The 21,170-nt window shown below is 43.2% G+C and overlaps 1 protein-coding gene across 1 annotated transcript in view; it reads left to right on the plus strand.

Moving 5' to 3' along the window:
• LOC144610841 (uncharacterized) overlaps positions 1 to 21,170 on the plus strand; it is a 110,168-nt gene that overhangs the window by 52,893 nt on the left and 36,105 nt on the right. Inside the window, exons 9-14 of the mRNA XM_078429805.1 lie at positions 2,195 to 2,242; positions 5,009 to 5,044; positions 7,512 to 7,559; positions 8,940 to 8,963; positions 9,062 to 9,133; positions 19,192 to 19,272. Of these exons, the coding sequence (XP_078285931.1) occupies positions 2,195 to 2,242; positions 5,009 to 5,044; positions 7,512 to 7,559; positions 8,940 to 8,963; positions 9,062 to 9,133; positions 19,192 to 19,272 (309 nt within the window). The remainder of the gene's footprint in view (positions 1 to 2,194; positions 2,243 to 5,008; positions 5,045 to 7,511; positions 7,560 to 8,939; positions 8,964 to 9,061; positions 9,134 to 19,191; positions 19,273 to 21,170) is intronic.

The following is a 21,170-nucleotide window of genomic DNA, read 5'->3' on the forward strand; positions in this document are numbered from 1 at the left end:
ATCTGATTGAGTTTTTTGGGAAGATGTGACCAAAGAGGTCAATGAAGGCAGCGCTGTAGATGTTGTATACATGGACCAGCAAAGCATTCAACAAGGTTCCACATGGTAGGCTGCTCTGGAAGGTTAGATCTTAGGAGAGATAGCTGAATGGACAGAAAATTGGCTTGATGGAAGGAAGCAGAGGGTAATGGTGGAAGGTTGCCTCTCAGACTGGAGGCCTGTGACCAGTGGTGTGCTTAAGAGTTTGGTGCTGGGACCGTTACTGTTTGTCATCTACATCAATGATTTGGATGAGAACATACATGGCAAGATTAGCAAGTTTGCAGATGATACAAAAGTGGGCGGTTTTGCAGATAGTGATGGTTGTGAAAAATTGCAGCAGGATCTTGATCGATTGGTCAGGTGAGTGATGAAATGTTAATGGAATTGAATACTGTGAAATGTGAGATGTTGCATTTTGGGAAGTCTAACATGGGCAGAACCTACACAGTTAATGGTAGGGCTCTGGGTAGTGTTGTAGAACAGAGGGAACTAGGAGTGCAGGTGCATGGTTCCTTGAAGGTGGAGTCGCAGGTAGGTCGGATGGTCAAAAATGCTTTTGGCACATTGGCCTTCATCAGTCAGAGTATTGAGTATTTGCATTTAGAGTATTGTGTTCAGTTCTGGGCACCATGTTATAGGAAAGGGTTCAGAGAAGATTTATGATGATGTTGCCAGGACTCAAGGGTCTGGGCTATGGGCAGGGGTTGAGTAGCCTGGGACTATTTCTTGGAGTGCAGGAGGATGAGGGGTGATCTTATAGAGGTGTATAAAATCATGAGAGGAATAGTTTGGGTAGATGCACAGAGTCTCTTGCCAAGAGTAGGTGAATCGAGGACCAGAGGACATTGGTTTAAGGTGAAGGAGAAAAGATTTAATAGGAATCTGAGGGGTAACCTTTTCACACAAAGGGTGGTGGGTGTATGGAACAAGCTGCCAGAGGATATAGTTGAGGCAGGGACTTAACCCAACATTTAAGAAACAGCTAGATAAGTACATGGATAGGACAGGTTTGGAGGGAGATGGACCAAAAATAGGCAGGTGGGACTAGTGTAGCTGCGACATGTTGGCTGGTGTGAGCAAGTTGGACCAAAGGGCCTGTTTCCACACTGTATGACTATGTTGTGCCATGAAAAAGAACTGTGGTTTTTCAGCCTTGAAATATGAATATTGAGCTTGCATCATTGATGGGATATACACAAAATGCTGGAGTAACTCAACAGGGCAGGCAGCATTTCTGGAGAAAAAGAAGAGATGATGTTTTGGGTTCTTCAAATAATTCCATCAGATTCATCACGCAAGACTTACCCCCTTCTCAAAACCATGCTGACGTCAACCTATTTTATCATGAACTTCTAAGTACTCTGTAACCTCATCCTTTATAAATTTTACCAACCTCTGAAGTCAGACTAACTGGCCTACGGTTTCCACTTCTGTCCTTGTTGCGACTGGAGGGAGGGGGGAGCAAGAGTGGAACTACAGGATAGAGAGGAGATAACTGTGAGGGCATCATCTACGATAGAAGGGAGGAATCCATGTTCCCTAAAGAAAGGGGATGCCCTAGTATGGAACACCTCGTCTTAGGAGCAGATGCGGCGGAGACAGAGGAATTGGAAGCACGGGAGAGTCTTTACAAGAGGCAGAGTGGGAAGAAATGTAGTCTCTATAACTGGTAATTTGTAGGTTTGTAATAGATGTTGTAATAAAATGATGGGAATTTATATTGATGGGTGGAATTTATGCTGACGACTTCACAAATGGAGACACAGTAGACTGCAGTTGCTAGGATCTGGAGCAAAAAAACAAACTGCTGCATGAACTCAGTGGGTTGAGTAACATCTGGAGGAGCAGAGAAATTGAATGGTCCTGATGCTTTGTCTCAACTCGAAACCATACCATGGGGGATCAACCTTTTCCCCACAGAATGCACTCTTCCCGAGTTGGGGAATGAACAACTTGAGAACATAGACAACTTTTTACACAGTGGATGATGGGTATGTAGAGGAAGTTGCCAGATGAACATGTTATAATTATGGAATGGACAACAAGTCAGAGATATTCATCCACAGAATAAGACACAATTATTGCTAATGCACTGAATACACAGTGCTCTTTCTTGCATAATGTAGATATTGAGATAACATTTTTTTTTCAGGCAACTTAGAAGAATTGATTGCTAAAGGAATATATGAACCTGGAAAAAGTAAGTATAATTAACAATACATTTCAGATGCAGAAATTTGTAACTAGCGCACAATATTGAAAGACCAAAACACTGGTTTATGCCTGAACTTTAGCATTTGCTAAACTTCACACTTCAATTTCTCCATTAACGTCATTGCAAACCAGATGACCTATTAGTAAAGAGAGGGAAAGAGGGAAGGTATTGGTGTTGGGGGGGGAGGAAGGTAGGAATGGATGGACATAGATTATCAGTGGTTTTGAGGAGAATGCTTTCACATTATTGAAGAATATAGGGCGGGGGTGGGGGGGGGGAGTAGCTCAAAAAGGGTTTTAGGAGAAAGAGAGAATTTCCGAGAAATTTATCTCCCATTGCCTTGAACTGCTGGGTAAAAGTGGCAGTACATTCAAATTCAGTTCCATTGAAGACATATAAGATGGACACAAAATGCCAGTCTAACTTAGGTGTAAACCAGCATCTGCAGTTCCTTCTTACTTATCTATAAGATGGAGTTGTTCTGGAGAGAATGGGAGAGTAAGACAGGAAAATAACTATCAGGTGTGTCGGAGTCGTTGAGCATTTACATTCAGCGTTTGGGGAATTGGATACCTGTTGTAGGGTTAAGAGTGAGAATATTTCTGTTAACCTAGATAGTTGCACCAACCTCCAGACATCATGCTATCCAACAGGAAATTTAAACCCTAACTTCCTGAGGGATTTCGATTCTCAGAGAAATCCAGTTTGGAGCATAGATCCCTGTAAAAACTGGTTGATGTGAGATGTTAAATGATGAAACCTTTGATGCCCGTTATAATTATGGAATTGACAACATATATAGTAGGCTATATATTTCATATCCTTGCCTATAATGTCTCCATGCCTTTGATCCATCTGCATCGCCTCCTACAAGTGAGGTGCTAATAGGTGTAAGTAAATCCTCCTCGTAAACTAGTGCAAGGAGGATCAGTATTACGCAGTGTGTGGACTAGGCATTGTGATTCCTGTGTTAAGGAACATCCTGAAAATGGTACAGTAAGAGTGTTAGCTTTTTAAACAGCAAGTTGTCAGGGAAACATGATTGTTAGAACAGGTAGCTCCATGAAAGATAACTGTTGTTTTTCAGACCTGTAAGGTGAAAAATCACTGGAGATCAATATTAGGATTGCATCATCGGTACCATCCTTCGCAGGAGCTTTGTGTTGCTATGTGGAATCTATGCAGGCTGGAGTTCACAATCAGAAACCCAAGAGGCAAAAAACAAACAGGGATGTACAAGAATTACATTTACAATAAAAGGCATTTGGATTGGAACATGGATAGGAGATGTTTGGAAACAAGGAAGTGCAGATGCTTGTTAATACACAAAGAACACAAAGTGCTGAAGTAACTTCACAGTTCCAGCTGCACCTCTGGAGAACATGGATAGGTGACGTTTGGGTTGATTCCCTTCTTCAGTCCGAAGAAGGATCCTGATCCGAAACGTCACCTATGCATGTTCTCCAGAAATGTTGCCTGCCCTGCTGAGTTACTCCAGCACTTTGTGTCCTTTTGGATAGGAAATATTTGGAGTGATATGGGTCATACCATGGACTGGCATAGATAGGCATCTTGATTGGCATGGACAGATTGAACTGATAGGCCTGCTTTTGTGCCGTATGACTCTATGACCCTTAGTCACTTGGGCACCAAAGACATCTCTGGGAGTCCCTCACACTCGTCTGGATAGCTGCTAGAGCACTCCAGATGGCATCTGCTGATGTTAGTGACATTTCATGGTTTGTTGATCACAAATTATGTGGGGTCATTGAGTCTCTGTGCTCCACTTCATCTCCTTTTCCTACGACCTACAACAACAGAAAGCATGGGTATTTGCCGAAAATGTAGAATTCCCAAAGTGCAGACATTCAGGCACTGCAATTTCTTTGAAGGCATTCAAGGTGGTGGCTTACCAACTCCTTCTTCAGAATCTTCTCCACCATCTTCTCATGGTCATCTCGGGATAGCTAACTTTGTTACAACAGCCTTGAACCTTGCATGATTGAATAAGCTCTCAATACTCATTCAGTTGCATTCATCACTGAGTGATCCAGACAACGAATGTGCTGTGTGGAAAAACATTGCTTTAGGCTGCAGATGCATTGCTGCATTAGAGAGCGGCAAGAACATAACCTTCTTGAATTTGACACAGTAGACTAAACAAATATTTAGCAAATGTGCTGCAATATGTGTCTTTACCTAATGTTATTAAGCATACTTTAAAAAGATGCTTCCTTAGGGCGGCATGGTGGTGCAGTAGTAGAGTTGCTGCCTTACAGCGCCAGAGATCCGGGTTCGATTCTGACTACGGGTGCTGTCTGTACGTAGTTTGTACCTTCTTCCCGTGACCTGCGTAGGTTTTCTCCGAGATCTTCGGTTTCTTCCCGCACTCCATTGACGTACAAATTTGTAGGTTAATTGGCTTGGTGTAAATATAAATTATCCCTAGTGTGCATAGGATAGTGTTAATGTGCGGGGATCGCTGGTCGGCGCGGACTCGGTGGGCTGAAGGGCCTGTTTCTGCGTTGTATTTCTAAACTAAACTAAACTAAGCTAAACAAAAGTTATAGAATTGAGACTGAGTCACAGATACTGAACAACAAAATGAGACACAACCACTGTAATACACCAAAACCAAAAAGGTTTTCATTGTACCTCAGTATGTGATAATAAACCAAACTAAACTAACTAAAACCAAACTGAGCACTATCTTGCCTAATGTGGATATTGAGACATTATCTTGTCTTTTAGATCCACCATGTCCACCACGTCCAAAAACACCAGAACGTAAGTATAATTAAGGATAGCATTTACGTTTGTTTTTAGTGAAAAAGCCACTGGATGGATTTCATACAGTAATTGAGGAACCAATAATGAGAAGCTCAAAACACCGGCTTATGCCCTCAGTTTAGCATAGGCTAAACTTCATACTTCAATTACACCATTAAGGTCAATGCAAACTGGACTACTTTTGGTAATTGTAAGAACATGGAAGGTTCTACTGAGTCTACTGAGTCAGTAATGAATAATGTGTTAGCTGATTTTGATTGCCATATTAATGTCTAAATCAGCAGAGAAACTGTTGTTGGGGGGGGGTGGGGGGTGGGAGGGGTGGGGGGGGGGAGGGAGGTTCGACATAACTTATCTGTAATGTTGAGGTGAATGGTTTCTTTTTTTTTAACTTCATTTTTGCTGAGAAGGAAGGGAGCAGCATGAAAAGGAATTTGAGGGAAGGGGAGAGTATTTCCGGAACTTCATCCCCTGTTGCACTAAATTACTGGATAACAGTAACAGCACATTGAAATTCAGTTCCATTAAAGTCATATCTATAAAATGGAAAGGTTCCAGTGAGAATGGGAGATTAAATCAGAGAAATTAGTATTAGGTCTGTCAGAGGGGTTGATCATTTACATTTAGAACTTACATAAATGTATGCTGTGCTAGGGTTAGGAGTGAGACAATTTCTGTTTGGGGGTCTTATCCTGGGTAGTACAAAATGGCACCCACCATAAGACATTTTACTATACAACAGGAAATCTAATCCCTAACTTTCTGAGGGACTTTAATTGTCCTTAGAGACATCTGCCAAAGCATACAGCAGAATATTGATATTGTTGGAGAAATGGCAGATGGAGCTTAATCCCAGCAAATGTGAGGAGTTGCTCTTTGGGAGGTCAAATATAAGGAGGTCAAAGTTAATGGCAAGACCCTTAACTGCATTGACGTACAGTGGGATCTTGAGTTCCAAGTCCTTCGGTTCCCTGAAAGTGGCAGCACAAGTACATAGAGAAGATATAAGCTCTGGTCACTCCATAACAGGAAAGATGTGGAGACTTTGGAGAGGGTGAAGAAGAGGTATACCAGAACGCTGTCTGGATTAGAGCATGTATAGCTATGATAGGTTGGACAAACTTGGATTGTTTTCTCTGGAGCATCGGAGGTTAAAGGGAGAATTTAATAGAAGTAATTAAAATTATGAGAGGTATCAATAGGGTAGACAGTTAAACCTTCTTCCCAGGATGGAAATGTCAAATACTCGTCCTCGTCGTCGTTGTGGCTATCCCTCGAGGTCGAGGATGATGGTCTACGTTCCGTACAGAACAAAGACGCCTGTGCGTGTGTTTGTTTAACGTGTACTTGATGTGGCACTCCAAGAAGCACACGGCCCGTCACAAATCAATCAACTAATTCCAATGGCGAGGGAACCAAGACGATTGGAGCTGATGGATCTGTTGCAGCCTTCATCCGCCTTCACAGTCGTTGAGTTCAAGATAACTTCGTCCGCCTGGTCCGCCGTTGAGGTCTTGTACGTTGGATCGTTCTTAGTCTGGAGCCTCATCCTTGACCTTACTGCCATGGGTGGCCCTACCAGAAGCTAGTGCTTCCGACGGCATCGCTCTCGGAATCATGGGGGCACGCAAGCCTCTTTACCACGACAAGGTGAACAATCCGAAGAGGCAAATACTGGAGAGCATAGCTTTAAGGTGAGAGGGTGAAAATTTAAAGGGCATGCGCAGGGCAATTTTTTTTGCAGTGAGTGGTGAGTGCCTGAAATGCTTTGCCAGGGTGGTGTTGGAGGCAGATACGATTGAGGCATTTAAGAGGCTTTTAGGTAGGCAAGTGTATGCAGGGGATGGAAAGATATGGATCACGTGCAGGAAAAGGAGATTGGTTTAACGGCATCATGTTCAGCACGGACACGGTGGGCCAAAGGGTCTGTTCTTGTGCTGTACTGTTCTATGTTCTAAGTTTTTAGGACAGTCTATAGGTACAGGATAACAAGATGATAGGTCAATCTCCCAGGTCTGCTCAGATGTATCCAAGGACATCGTGGGAAGCTCAAGAAGAAATTGCAGTAGTCCTGGCTGAAAATTATAAATTCTTGTTAGACAGGGGTGAGGTGCTGGAAGAGTGGAGGTATTATTGATGCCTCTATTTAAGAAGGGCTGCAAACTAAAACTTGACAACTATAGACCAGTAAGCCTAACATCTTAGGAATGTTAGGAAATGTTACCAGAGATGATTCTGAGGGATATGATGTGCGTGTATTTGCAAAGAATGGTTGATTAGAGATAGCATGGTTTTGCTTGTTTCACAAACATGTTCTGGTGGTTTAACATAATCTCCTTACTTCAGTGTTCTTTGGATTCCATGTCCTTTATGAATTTTTTTTTTCAACCTACCCTGTCACTTCTGCAATTTTTTTGTTTGATCTGTGAAAACTTAAAGGAATCTTTATCTTATTTATCAACAGCAATACGGTTTGTAATTCCAGTTGTAGAACAGCCCACAGTCAGTGGATGTAAGTAATACTTTTTAGCAGTAACAATTCAATGTGATACATATTAAGTTTTTAGTTTTATACCCACAACTCCTTCACTGAACCACCCCACTACCTCCCAATAATATTACGTATGGATCAAATGCCGCAGTGGGTCTTACTGGGTCTTAATAATATTTCATAAGTGCATCGTCCCAAGCACAGAAAAAAAGGTGGTAATTTAACAAACTCATAAATTATGGCATTCACCTAGATTGTTCCAAAATCCAGGCATTTAAAGGTCAACTTGCAGAAACCTATTCCTCAGGGACATTTAATTGTATTCTTTAGGTACAAAAACATTGGAAAAGATGAAAAGGTGAAAGAATATGGCTTATCAGAGATGGCAGACTTTCTCATGAGATCACAGGCAGATTCTAATTCCTGCGCCACTTTGGAACCTCAGGACCATGTTTGCAGGAAGTGCCTCCAGCTATTTGATTTCCATCTCGAGAAACAGGTGGAGTAAATGTGACTGTGAGATTCCTGGAAGAAAGATTTAAGGAGTTGACCACCGCACATTCAGGTTGTAAATGGTTGACCATCTGGAAGAGTAGGAAGAGGCAGGAAATGCAGAACCTTAATCTGGTACTCAGCATTTGAAAATGTTGGAAATGACACTTTGAAGGAGCGCAGCCCAGAACTGTATTGGGAGAACAGTAATGCACAGGCATGCAGTTGTTATGAGCGAGGACAGCAGACATTTCTGTAACTGTCATTGTGAGTCCTGCATGGTGTGGGAATGTGTTAAGCTTCTACAGCCAGTAAGTAAGGGAGAAGGTAGGACCTCAAATGTGCGTGTCAGAAGTAAGGGAGAAGGCAGGACCTCAAAGCCAATAATCTTTTGTTTAGATTAGCTTGCTGTCATGTGTACTGAGGTACAGTGGAAAGCTTTGTTGTTGCGTGCTATGCAGTCAGCGGAAAGCATGCACTTGATTACAATCAAGCCAGTGTACAAATATAGGATAAAGGAAATAATGTTTAGTGCAACATAAGTTGAAAATTGGTTTGATAATCATTTCCTTCGTGTTTTGATAGCAAGTCAAACACTAGGCCTTCAATTTATTTTAATCCCTGAAAAGCCCTTGGTCTCCTTAGATTAACTTCACCTTCCAATGCATAATCAAAATCATCTCACTTGACCTCTATTCTTCTCATTCCTCAGGTGCGCTTTGTCCTTTCTCCCACACTCAGTCACTCCACCATTAAAGATATTCCTTAGACCATAACTGCTCTCAATCCTGAAAAGATTATTCTTCTCAGCTCCATTTCTCCAAAAGTGTTTGTATCTATTCAGCTATCAATAGTTGATGTGCAGCCTTTCCAGATATTAACAACTTGTTTTCTATTATGTGTTTACAGTTCATGCAGGAGCTTTGAGAGAGTGTAAGTACAATATGATTCTGTGTTTATCTGTGTGAATAGCATTTGGATTTTTTGACCAATAAGATTTTGAAAAAAACTTTTTTCTTGTTTGTTAACAGATATCCAGGAGCCTGACTATTATGCACTAGCAGAACCGGAACCAGATCCTGTGCCAGGACCACCCATATGCTGTAAGAAATATGGTTATTAGCAGAATACATTTTATGTCCTCCAGTAGTATTATGTTTGATCAAATTTGACACAAAAGGCTCCATACATCCTCCCTGCTTTGAAAAAGATGAGCTAGTTTACTGTCACCGCCAACAATAAAACTTCAGGAGACACTCAGCGGTCAGGCAGCATCTGTACAAGAGAAGCAAAGTGAACACTTCAGGTCAATATCTAAGGTGATATTGATACGGTGGTTCAGCAATGGAAGGAATATCTGGGCATAATCCGGAAGATGCAGGATCATTTCATTCCAAAGTGGAAGAAAGATTCTAAGGAGAGTAGGAGGCAACCGTGGCTGACAAGGGAAGTTAGGGTTTTTTTGTCATTGTCGTTGTTAAATGTACGTTTTGTTTTATTTTTAATTCTGTGTATGTAGGGGGGTGGTGGGGGGGTTGGGGGAAACCTTTTTTTCAAATCTCCTCAACGGAGATGCGACCTTTACCGTGTCGTATCTCCGTTCGCGCTACGGCCTAACATTGTTGAGTCGGCGGCCTCCAGCTGGGATCGACCTCAAAGACTCCGGTCGCAAGGCCTGGACTTACCATCTCGGAGGCTTCGGCCGTGGGCCCTGCAGACCGCAACATCGGGAGTTCGCAGGTCCCTGGCTGGCGACCGGTTTTTGGGAGCTCCAGCCGTAGCAGCTTCGACCGCCCCGAAGCGCGAGGTACGATCAACCCGCCCGCAGGCCCTTCATCACCCTGCGTGGCCCAGCCGCAGCACTTTACATCGCCCGGTGGGGGCTCAGGACTTTCATCGCCCTGCGTGGCTCGGCCGCAGCACTTTCCATCGCCCGGTGGGGGCTCAGGACTTTCATCGGCCTGCTCGGCTCGGCCCTGGGACTTTCCATCGCCCGGTGGGGGCTTCAAAAAGTTGGGAGCCTCGATCACCTCGTGGCACCACGGGAGAAGAATGAGGAGGAGATAAGACTTTGCCTTCCATCAAAGTGAGGGTATGCCTAGAGCAATCACTGTGATGGCTGTTTTGTGTAAAAAATTATATCTGTGTGTCTTGTGCTTTTTAATGTCTACTGCCGGACCCTGACGTGAGAGGACGCTGGCGTTGAGTATTCGCCGCTTTTCCGTCAGGATAGTTTGTCTGTTTGTTTCTATGTTAATTGTTTTTGTAAAGCGCTTTGAGCATGCGATAAGGCGCTATATAAAATAAATGGATTATTATTATTATTATTAAAAGGAAAAGATGTATAACACAGCAAAGAGTAGCAGGAAGCCAGAGTATTGGGAAACTTTCAAAGGACAACAGAAGGTAACAAAGCGGACAATATGGGCTGAAAAGATGAAATACGAGGGGAAGCTGGCTAAGAATATATAGAAGGACAATAAAAGCTTCTTTAGATATGTTAAGAGAAAAAGATTAGCAAAGACAAATGAGGGTCCCTTGAAGGCAGACACGGATGAAATTATTATAGATAACAAGGAAATGGCAGAAGAGTTGAACAGGTACTTTGGATCTGTCTTCACTAAGGAAGACACAAACAATCTCCCAGATGTACAAGAGGACAGAGGATCTAGGGGGATAGAGGAACTGAAAGAAATTAGGATTAGGTGAGAAATAGTATTGGGTAGACTGATGGGACTGAAGATTGATAAATCCCCAGGGCCTGATGGTCTGCATCCCACGGTACTCAGGGAGGTGGCTCTAGAAATAGTGGATGTATTGGTGATCATTTTCCAATGTTCAATAGACTCAGGATCAGTTCCTGTGCATTGGAGGATAGCTAATGTTATCCCACTTTTCAAGAAAGGAGCGAGAGAGAAAACGGGGAATTACAGACCAGTTAGCCTGACATCGGTGGTGGGGAAGATGCTGGAGTCAATTATTAAAGAGGTAATAACGGTGCATTTGGATAGCAGCAAAAAGGATAAGTCTAAACCATCATGGATTTATGAAAGGGAAATTATGCTTAACTAATCTGGATTTTTTTGAGAATGTGACAAGTAAAATGTATGCAGGAGAACCAGTGGATGTAGTGTATCTAGACTTTCAGAAAGCCTTTGATAAGGTACAATGAAAAGCTTTTGTTGCGTGCTAACCAGCCAGCGGAGAGACAATACGTGATTACGATCGAGCCATTTGCAGTGCACAGATACATGATAAGAGAATAATGTTCAGTGCAAAGTAAAGCCAGCGAAGTCCGATCAAAGATAATCCAAGGGTCCCCGATGAGGTAGTTAGTAGTTTAGGACTGATCTCCGGTTGCAGTAGGATGGTTCAGTTGCCTGATAACAGCTGGGAACAAACGGTCCCTGAATCTGGAGGTGTGCCTTTTCACACTTTTTGCCCGATGGGAGCGAGAAGAAGAGGGAGTGGCTGGGGTGAGTCTCATCCTTGAGTATGCTGCTGGCCTTGCAGCGGCTACAATGATAATAATGTCAATGAATTGCCTGAAATTCACCGTTGAATAGTCAATGTAGTTGGAAGATGAGGTGCTGTTTCTCAAGCTTGCCTTGAGGCTCATCGCATCAGTGCAGCAGGTCACAGACAGATCCGAGTGGAAGTGAGGTGGAGAGGTAGTAGGGATTTGTTTTGAAGGGCATCATGGTCGACACAAGGGCCTGTTCCTGTTGTACTGTTGTGTGCTCATCCATCTGTTCTGCCATCCCAGAAATTAGTCTGCTAAATTGTCTCTGAATTCCCTCCATATTAAAAAAAACACCCTCCTTCAGATAAGGAGACCAAAAGCTACACACTCTGCTGCTTATTTTCAGTGACATCCAGATCTTATTGCACACCTCCCTTTCCTAATCTATTGCCATTCAGATGAAGTACTTCCAGTTTTTGCCACCAACATGGGTAACCTCATGTTTATCCACTATGTACTGTTCTGTCATGATCTGCCAACCCACTCAATCTGTTCAAGTCAACCTGAAGCTTCTCTATATTCTCGTCAAAGGTCACCCTCTCATTCAGCTTGGCATCAACAAACCCAGAGACATCACATGTAAATCCTTCATCCACATGCAAGCATACCACTTCCATTGATTCTCCCTCATCAATTCTATTAGTTACATCCACAAGGGAAATCCCATGGGTTCATCAGGCATGAATTTGCGTTTTTGTGATTGTATGTTGACATTATCTAATGCTTTCACCCTTCTCTGTGTGTTATGTTGTTACATCTTTTACAATGGACAGTGGCACTTTATCACTGATATGGCAAGCTGGCCTATGATCCCTGTTTTTATACCAACTATACTCCAATCCATTGGAATTGTCCCGGAGTCTCAAGAATGTCAGTAAATGAACACCAATGCATCCACTATTCTTTAACTATTATAGACAATAGACAATAGGTGCAGGAGTAGGCCATTCGGCCCTTCGAGCCAGCACCACCATTCAATGTGATCATGGCTGATCATTCTTAATCAGTACCCCGTTCCTGCCTTTTCCCCATACCCCCTGACTCCGCTATCCTTAAGAGCTCTATCTAGCTCTCTCTTGAATGCATTCAGAGAATTGGCCTCCACTGCCTTCTGAGGCAGAGAATCCAACCATTCACAACTCTCTGACTGAAAAAGTTTTTCCTCATCTCAGTTCTAAATGGCCTACCCCTTATTCTTAAACTGTGGCCCCTTGTTCTGGACTCCCCCAAAATTGGGAACATGTTTCCTGCCTCTAACGTGTCCAACCCCTTAATAATCTTATACGTTTCGATAAGATCTCCTCTCATTCTTCTAAATTCCAGTGTATACAAGCCTAGTCGCTCCAGTCTTTCAACATATGACAGTCCCGCTATTCCGGGAATTAACCTAGTAAACCTACGCTGCACGCCCTCAATAGCAAGAATATCCTTCCTCAAATTTGGAAACCAAAACTGCACACAGTACTCCAGGTGCGGTCTCACCAGGGCCCTGTATTCTGGAACTTGGTAGTTTAATCACTTCAATTTTTCTACCATCATTTCCTATTTTAATCTTCCTTTTCAGTTTCACTAAGAAGTGTTTTTTTTACATTCTGAGAGTTTTATTGTATTCGCCATAATAAAGAATGGAATAATGGAATGTGGATCTGAAGAACTATAATCTGCGCCTGGATTTTTACAATGGGATTAACTCTTTTTCAATTGGGATAGACATTATGAAACAATGGTTTTCCTGTGTGTCAAAATATCCCCTCGTAACTGCCTCCACTCCAAACCGGTCCTAGCCTCTCCAGTCTCTCATGACTAAATGTTCCACCCCAGACAACATCCAAGTGATCTCCTCTGCTCCCTCTTCAGCATGATCACACCCCTCTTATGGTATGGTAACTAGCACTTTACTCAGTACTCCAACTGAGGGCTGACTAATGTTGTATAATGTTGCATCTAGGCTTTATGTCCAATGCCCTGGCTCATGAATGAACGTGTCGTATATGTCTTCTTAACACATTATGTGTTCATGCTGCCTCCTTCATAGAACGAAGCAAGTGGAAATGGTTGAGAGCTTAGGTTCCTTGGTGGTAACATTACCATTGATCTATCAATCTGTCAACTACATTGTTGTGTAGGAAAGAACTGCAGATGCTGGTTTAAATCGAAGGTAGACACAAAATGCTGGAGTAACTCAGCGGGACAGGCAGCATCTCTGGACAGAAGGAATGGGTGACGTTTCGGGTCGAGACCCTTCTTCAGAATTACATTGTTGCGACAGCCAAGAAGGCACATTAACAACTCTATTTCCTGATGAGACTGAGGAAATTCGGCATGTCTCCAGTGACTCTCACAAACTTCTGCAGATGCACCATAGAAAGCGTATTGTCAGATTGCATCACAATTTGATTTGGGAACAGCTCTGCCCAAGACCACAAGAAATTGCACCAAGCTGTGGATGTAGCCCACTCTATCACACAGTGCAGCCATCTACATTCTACGCTGCCTCGGAAAGGCGGCCAACATAATCAAAGACTTGTGCCACCCTGGTCATTCCTTTTTCTCCCTGGCAGAAGGTGCAGAGGCTATTGTTGGAATCAAACCCATACACACGAGTACCAACTCGTAGTTTTATTGTAACACAAGCGGAGGAAACATTACATGCTATCGTCTCCACGGCCAGCATCTAGTCTGCTGTGAGACAGCGTAAGGCAGCTTACATAGTCTAGGTAGGGATGACGATCTGGACTGGATCACATGTGGAATGTGCAGCACGCATAATAAGTGAGGTGATCTAATATGGTTATCGTCAGAGGCTTAAAACAGCACACCACCAGACTCGAGAACAGTTTCTTCCCCTCCATTATCAGACTTCTGAACAGTCCTTCCATAATCTAGGCTCGAATCACCTCTACTCCATTGAGGACATTGAACTTTGTCTAAGAAACTAATGCGCTACAATGCACTACAACGCTGAGAACTATATTCTGCACTCTATAACTTTCCCTTTGCTCTATCTATTGTACGAGTTTGAACTAGTTATATCTATGTAAGGGAAGGAACTGCAGATGCTGGTTTAAACCAAAGATAGAAACAAAAAGTTGGAGTAAGTCAGCAGGACAGGAAGCATCTCTGGAGAGAAGGAATGGGTGATGTTTCGGGTCAAGACCCCAAACGTCACCCATTCCTTCCCTTCAGTTATATCTATGTATGTTATATCTGATCTGTTTGGGTAGCATGCAAAACCAAGCTTTTCACTGTAAGTTGGTGCATGTGGCAATAATAAACCTAAATGTAAAACTTTTGGAACATAGAACAGTACAGCACAGGAACATGTCCTTCAACCCATGATGTTTGTGCTCAGCACGATTTCAAGTCAATCTCCTCTGACTGTACATGAACAGTATCCCTCCATTTCCTGTATATCCATGTGCCGATCCAATGCGTCTCTTCAATACCACTGTCCTGTCTACAATCACCCCTGCAGCACATTCGATGCTCCCATCACTATTTGAATACAAAAACTTGCCCCACACACCTCATTTAAAAGTTCCCCTCTGACGTGAAAGCTACGGCCTCTAGTCTTTGTCGTTTCTATCCTGAGTAAAAGGTTCTAGCTGTCTACCCTACCTATGGAATGAATGAATGAATGAATGAATAAATAAGTTTATTGGCCAAGTATGTGCATATACAAAGAATGTGCCTTGGCTCACAAATGACAACACAAACATACAGTTAACAATTAAGAATACAGCATAAACACAACAAAACAATCAGGATACAACATTACGGTCTAAACATGTGGGTGAAAATAAACCAGAGCAAAAAAGAAACTACAGACTTTGGTTATTGAGTAGAACTACCACTCGTGGAAAAAAAGCTCTTTTTATGTCTGGCTGTGGCTGCTTTGACAGTCCAGAGTCGCCTTCCAGAGGGAAGTGTTTCAAAGAGTTTGTGGCCAGGGTGAGAGGGGTCAGAGATGATCTTGCCCGCTCGCTTCCTGGCTCTCATAATATTACATACTTCTATCAGATCTTCCCTCAACACCAAAGGAAACAATCCCAGTTTGTCCAACCTCTCCTTACGGTTAATACCCTCTAATCTAGGCAGTATTCTGGTAAACCTCCACTGCACCCTCTCTAAAGCCTCCACATACATCATGTAATGAGGTGACCAGAAATGCACCCAATAATACAATGAGGGGATAACCAAAGTTTTATAAAGCTACAGCTTTCCATACTACTTTGTCAGCAGAGATGGCCTATTCAAGGCTCTTCCAAAGATCTGCTGCCCACCAAAACTGCAGAGCATGATAGAATCCTTCCACATCAACACAAAGGGAACAGTGCAGTTCAATGGCAGCTTCTCGGAGCCCTTTGACATCCGCAGTGGCATTAAACAAGGCTGCGTCCTCGCTCCCACACTCTTTGGGATTTTCTTCGCTCTGTGCCTGAAACATGCCTTCGGCACCGCAACAGAGGGGATCTACCTCCGTACTAGATCAGATGGCAGGCTCTTCAACCTCACCTGCCTCAGAGCCAAGACAAAAGTATGTGAAGCTCTCATCAGAGACATGTTGTTCGCCGATGACGCAGCAGTTGTGTCCCACACCCAGCAGGAACTACAGTCATTGATGGACCGCTTCTATCGGGCTTGCAAGGACTTCAGGCTGACCATCAGCCTGAAGAAGATGAACGTCCAGGGGCAGTATACAGAGGCACCGCCTGTCATCATTATCGACGATTACGAACTCGATGCCGTCCATCAGTTCACGTACCTCGGCTCCACCATCACCGACAACCTCTCCTTAGACGCAGAGATGGACAAGAGGATCGGGAAGGCAGCTACAACTCTCGTTCGTTTCACAACTCGAGTGTGGACCAACCTAAAGCTGACAATGAAGACAAAGATAGCAGTCTACAACGCCTGTGTCAACAGCACACGGCTGTACGGCAGTGAGACATGGACTACATATGCCAGACTGGAGAGATGACTCAACACCTTCCACCTTGGAAGTATCCGCCATATCCTGGGTATATCCTGGCAAGACAGAGTGTCCAACGCCGAGATTCTGTCTGGCGCTGGCCTTCCGAGTATGTACTCTACTCAGGCAACACAGACTGCGGTGGCTGGGCCATGTCCATCGCATGGAGGATGGCCGTATTCCAAAAGACATCCTCTATGGAGAGCTGACATCCGGGAGGAGAACCATCGGCCGCCACAAGCTACATTACAAGGATGTCTGCAAGAGAGATTTGAAGGCGCTCGACATCGATATGGAGTCCTGGGGGAGCCTTGCAGCTGACCGCATGAGATGGAGAGGTACCCTAAACCAACATCTCAAAACGGGGGAAGAGATACTGATGAAAGCAGCGGCAGAAAAGCGGGCGCGCAGAAAGGAGCGCAGCACCTTCAACAGACCAGAGACCAGTCACAAATGTGACCTTTGCCACAGAGACTGTCACTCCCGCATTGGTCTCTTCAGCCACAAGCGACGCTGCTCTAGCCGAGGTGTGGAGCAAGCAGCCAACTAGGATGCATCACCCATGGTCAGCCATGACCGAGAGGGCCTAAGAAGAAGAAGAATATATATATATATATATATATATATATATATCATAAGCAACAGAATTCCTAGAGGCACACTACTTGTCACAGACCTCTGGCCAGAATGACACCCTTCCATTAATGTCCTCTGGATAAGCTAATTCTGAAACCAAACTACCAAGACACCATGGATAGCATGCATCTTAATCTTCTGGATCTGTCTCCAAAATTCCATGCGGACAACATGCACTGCATCAATAAACTTTGTCACCACCTCAAAAAAATCATAATGGTATTGAGATGCCCTGCTGTGAACAAAGCAAGACACTGTTCATAATTAGCCCATTCTCTTCCAAGTGCAAGCAAATTCTATCTCAAAAAAATCCTTACCAGGAGCTTCACTACCACTGATGTGAGGTGCCTACAATTTCCTAGATTATCTGCTCTTCCATTCTTAAACAAAAGAACAATTGTTGCTGTTCTCCAATTCTCCGTGACTTCCTCTGTGGCCAGACATAACCCAAAGATGTTCATCAAGCCCTCTGCAACCTCTTCTCTTGCCTCGCTCAATAACATAGGATAGATTCCATCAGATCCTGGAGACTTATTCACTTCAATGCTCTTCGAGAGACCCACACCACCTCCTTCATAGACACCAAATGCTGGAGTAACTTAACGGGTCAGGCAGCATCTCTGGAGAGAAGGAATGGGTGACGTTTCAGGTCGACACCCTTCTTCAGACTGATGTCAGGGGAAGGGGCGCGACAAAGTTAGGATGTAGTCGGAGACTACCTGCATCAGTCTAGAGGGAGAACTGGAAAGGGGGAGGGGATAGAGAGGGAAAGCAGGGACTATCTGAAGTTAGAGAACGCATCTTCTCTCAGCATCTGCAGTTATTTTTCCTACTCCACCTCCTTCTTGATCCAGAACTGGCCTAGCATATTGGTATTCCTTACCCTGATCTCATTGTCCTCCATATCCCACTTTTTGGCGAATACAGGTGCAAGGTCCTCCAAAGTATTCCATCTTTATCCTTGGACTTGTACATCAAGGTCTTTCCATTCCTCAGTACTCCCTGTGCCTATCATTCATGGTATATGTCCTCTTATAGTTAGTGCTGCCAAAAATGCAGTACTAATCATCACTCACAGTCTCCTGTTATAGAGCCAATTTTGGAATTATATTGCAACATGCCTAGGGTTCTATGGGCCTTAACCTTTTCGACCCGTTTCTTATGTGGGCCCTTGTCAAAGGCCAAACTGAAGACAATGTACATCACATCTACTGCTCTGGCCTCATTAATACTCTTTGTTACCTCCTCAAAACTTCATTCAGATTGGTCAGATAAGATATTCCCTTAACAAAGCCAAGCAGGCTTTTTCTGATTAGTCCCTGCCTTTCCAGATAATAATTAATGCTAGCCCTCAGAATTTAGAGTCATACGGCATTGAAACAGGCTGACTAGTCTACCATGTCCACATTTAAACTTGCTAGGGTATTGAATACCTTATTTTTAATAATGGCGACACGCAGGAGAATTTTATCCTCCCCATCACTGAATTCTCCATCTACAATGTCAATTTCCATTGTGAATCCAATGAAAATATATCTTCTGGATCCACACCAAGATTACCCTTGTTGCCCCTCATAAATCTTTCCCTGGTTATTTATTTTTCAACTTGATATATATAAAATGCTGTTGGATTTACATTAAAACTATCTGTCATTTATATTTCATAATCCCTACTTGGTATCAATTGTGAGGACATTTATTCGTATGTGTACATCTGTAAATAGGAGACATAATTTCAGGATACAGTTTCCTATGTAAGACTAAACATGGGGAGGAATTTCTTCTCTCAAATGGTTGCCAACCTTTAGAATCCTCTACCCCAGAGAGTTTGGTCATAAATCTTTGAATACTGGGGACATCACTGTAGTGTTTCAACCTAAAACAGTGACCTTCTGTTTCTGACCACAATTGCTGCTCGACCCATTGAGTTCCTCCAACAGGCTGTTTGTTATTGAATGCTGCACCTGGCTTCTGGGCAGTGAGGTGCTATGTTCTATTCTCACTCCTAATTCTAACATGTCCTTTTGCAGATGTACCTGAAGATGAGATGGCCAAATATTTTGTGCATAAAAAGCGTCCTCAATTACCTAGAAGAATAGTTGAACGAATGGGTAAGCAAAATAAGTTTGAAAGATTTGATAAACAGAATAGGGAATCAGATTATGATGCATGCAACTGGCTTGTATTTTTGTGCATGCACACGTAAACGTTAGTTACTGAAGTTTGTGCAGAAGGAAATTAAGGAAATTTGGTACATTGCCAAATACGCTATCAAACTTCTACCAGGGTCTGGTAGAGAGCATACTGACTGGTTGCAGCATGGCCCAATTTGGTAACTCAAATGACCAGGAATGAAAGAGGCTGAACAGAGTGGTAGACAATGCCTGGTCCATCGCAGATATCTGACCACCCCACCATCAAAGGAGGCACTGTCTCAAAAAGGCAGCCAATATCGTCAAAATCTTGCACCACCCTGGCCCAGCTCTGATTTCGCTGCTAATATGGGGAAGACGATATAGGATCCTGAAAACCATGACCACCAGGTTCAAGAACCGCATCTTCCCAGGAACCATCAGGCTCTTGAAATCTGCACAGCACAACTACAACCCTACCTCAGGAATTATGAACTTCATCTATTAAAATCCAGACCTGTCCTATTCACCTGAACCCCCAGGTCCTAGCCAAAACCCAGCAACCTCACAAGTGTGCCCCTGATCACCAGTCAACACATCACCATAGATACTAGGCAATAGTGTTCCAACATTAGCTCATTGATCATCCGAATATCACAATGTATATCAATGTTTTGGCTGAAGCTATAGGTATACCAATTAATTGGTATGATTGTGATGATGAAATTATGGAGTTATATCGCAAAGAAACAGGCCTTTCAACCCAACATATTGATTTGTACTGAGCTTTTAGAGCTTTGTTGAACTTTTGTTGAGCTGTCAGCTTTTAATTGAGACGCTGACCAAATTGCCTAGATGATCTAGTCCCCATTGTCTGCACCCTGCCCTTTATCCTCTAAACCTTTCCTATCCATATACCTCTCCCAATGTCTTTGAAACAAGGAACTTCAGATGCAGCGTTACAAAAAAAAGACACAAAATGCTGGAGTAACTCAACGTATCAGTCAGCATCCTCAGAAACATGGATAGATGACACTTTGTAAACATTGTAATTCTATCTGCCTTTACCACATCTTCTGGCAGAGCTCGTTCCAAATACATATCAGTGTCTGCGTGAAAAAATCACTCCTCGGGATCCTATGAAATCTTTCCGCACGAACCTTAAACCTACGGCCTCAAAGATTGGCTATTCATCTTATCCTTATTGGATGCCAGCTGCTTGCTTTGATATGCCTGCTTGTGAATGATTGTGTAGCTTGGCAATTATACCCTCTCCATAGGGGAAGGGGCCAGAGGGAGTCAACTTTCGACTTGAAAATGTCCCAGTTCTTTCACGTGGGATCTATTTTTTCCTAAAACCTTGAAGGTAATGTAACGCTTAAAACATAGAACACATGGCAGAGTATAGCACAGGAACAATCCCTTTAGACTTAATTTTTGAGCTGAGCGTGATGCCAAATTAAACAAATCCCCTCCACCGGTACGTTTTCCATGTCCTCCAAACCCCTCCAATATCCATATACCTATCCAAAAACCTATTGGATGCCACTATCATATATACTTCCATCACCACCCCTGGCAGTGTTTTCCAGGCATCTGCCAATGGAAATATGTTGGAAGTAACTGCAGATGCTGGTTTAAACCAAAGATAGACACAAAATGCTGGAGTAACTCAGTGGGACAGGCAGCATCTCTGGAGAGAAGGAATGGGTAACGTTTCGGGTCGAGACCCTTCTTCAATTTGATGTCAGAGGAGAGGGGGATACATAGATAAGAAAGTGTAAGGTGTGAAAATAAAACAAAGGGGATAGTGATCAAGGCGAATGTAGAATAGATTATTGTTAGCTGGGAAAAGGTTACAACAAAGCAAACAGAGA

This window comes from Rhinoraja longicauda, chromosome 2, assembly GCF_053455715.1.
Source record: "Rhinoraja longicauda isolate Sanriku21f chromosome 2, sRhiLon1.1, whole genome shotgun sequence".
Classification (NCBI taxonomy): domain Eukaryota; kingdom Metazoa; phylum Chordata; class Chondrichthyes; order Rajiformes; family Arhynchobatidae; genus Rhinoraja; species Rhinoraja longicauda.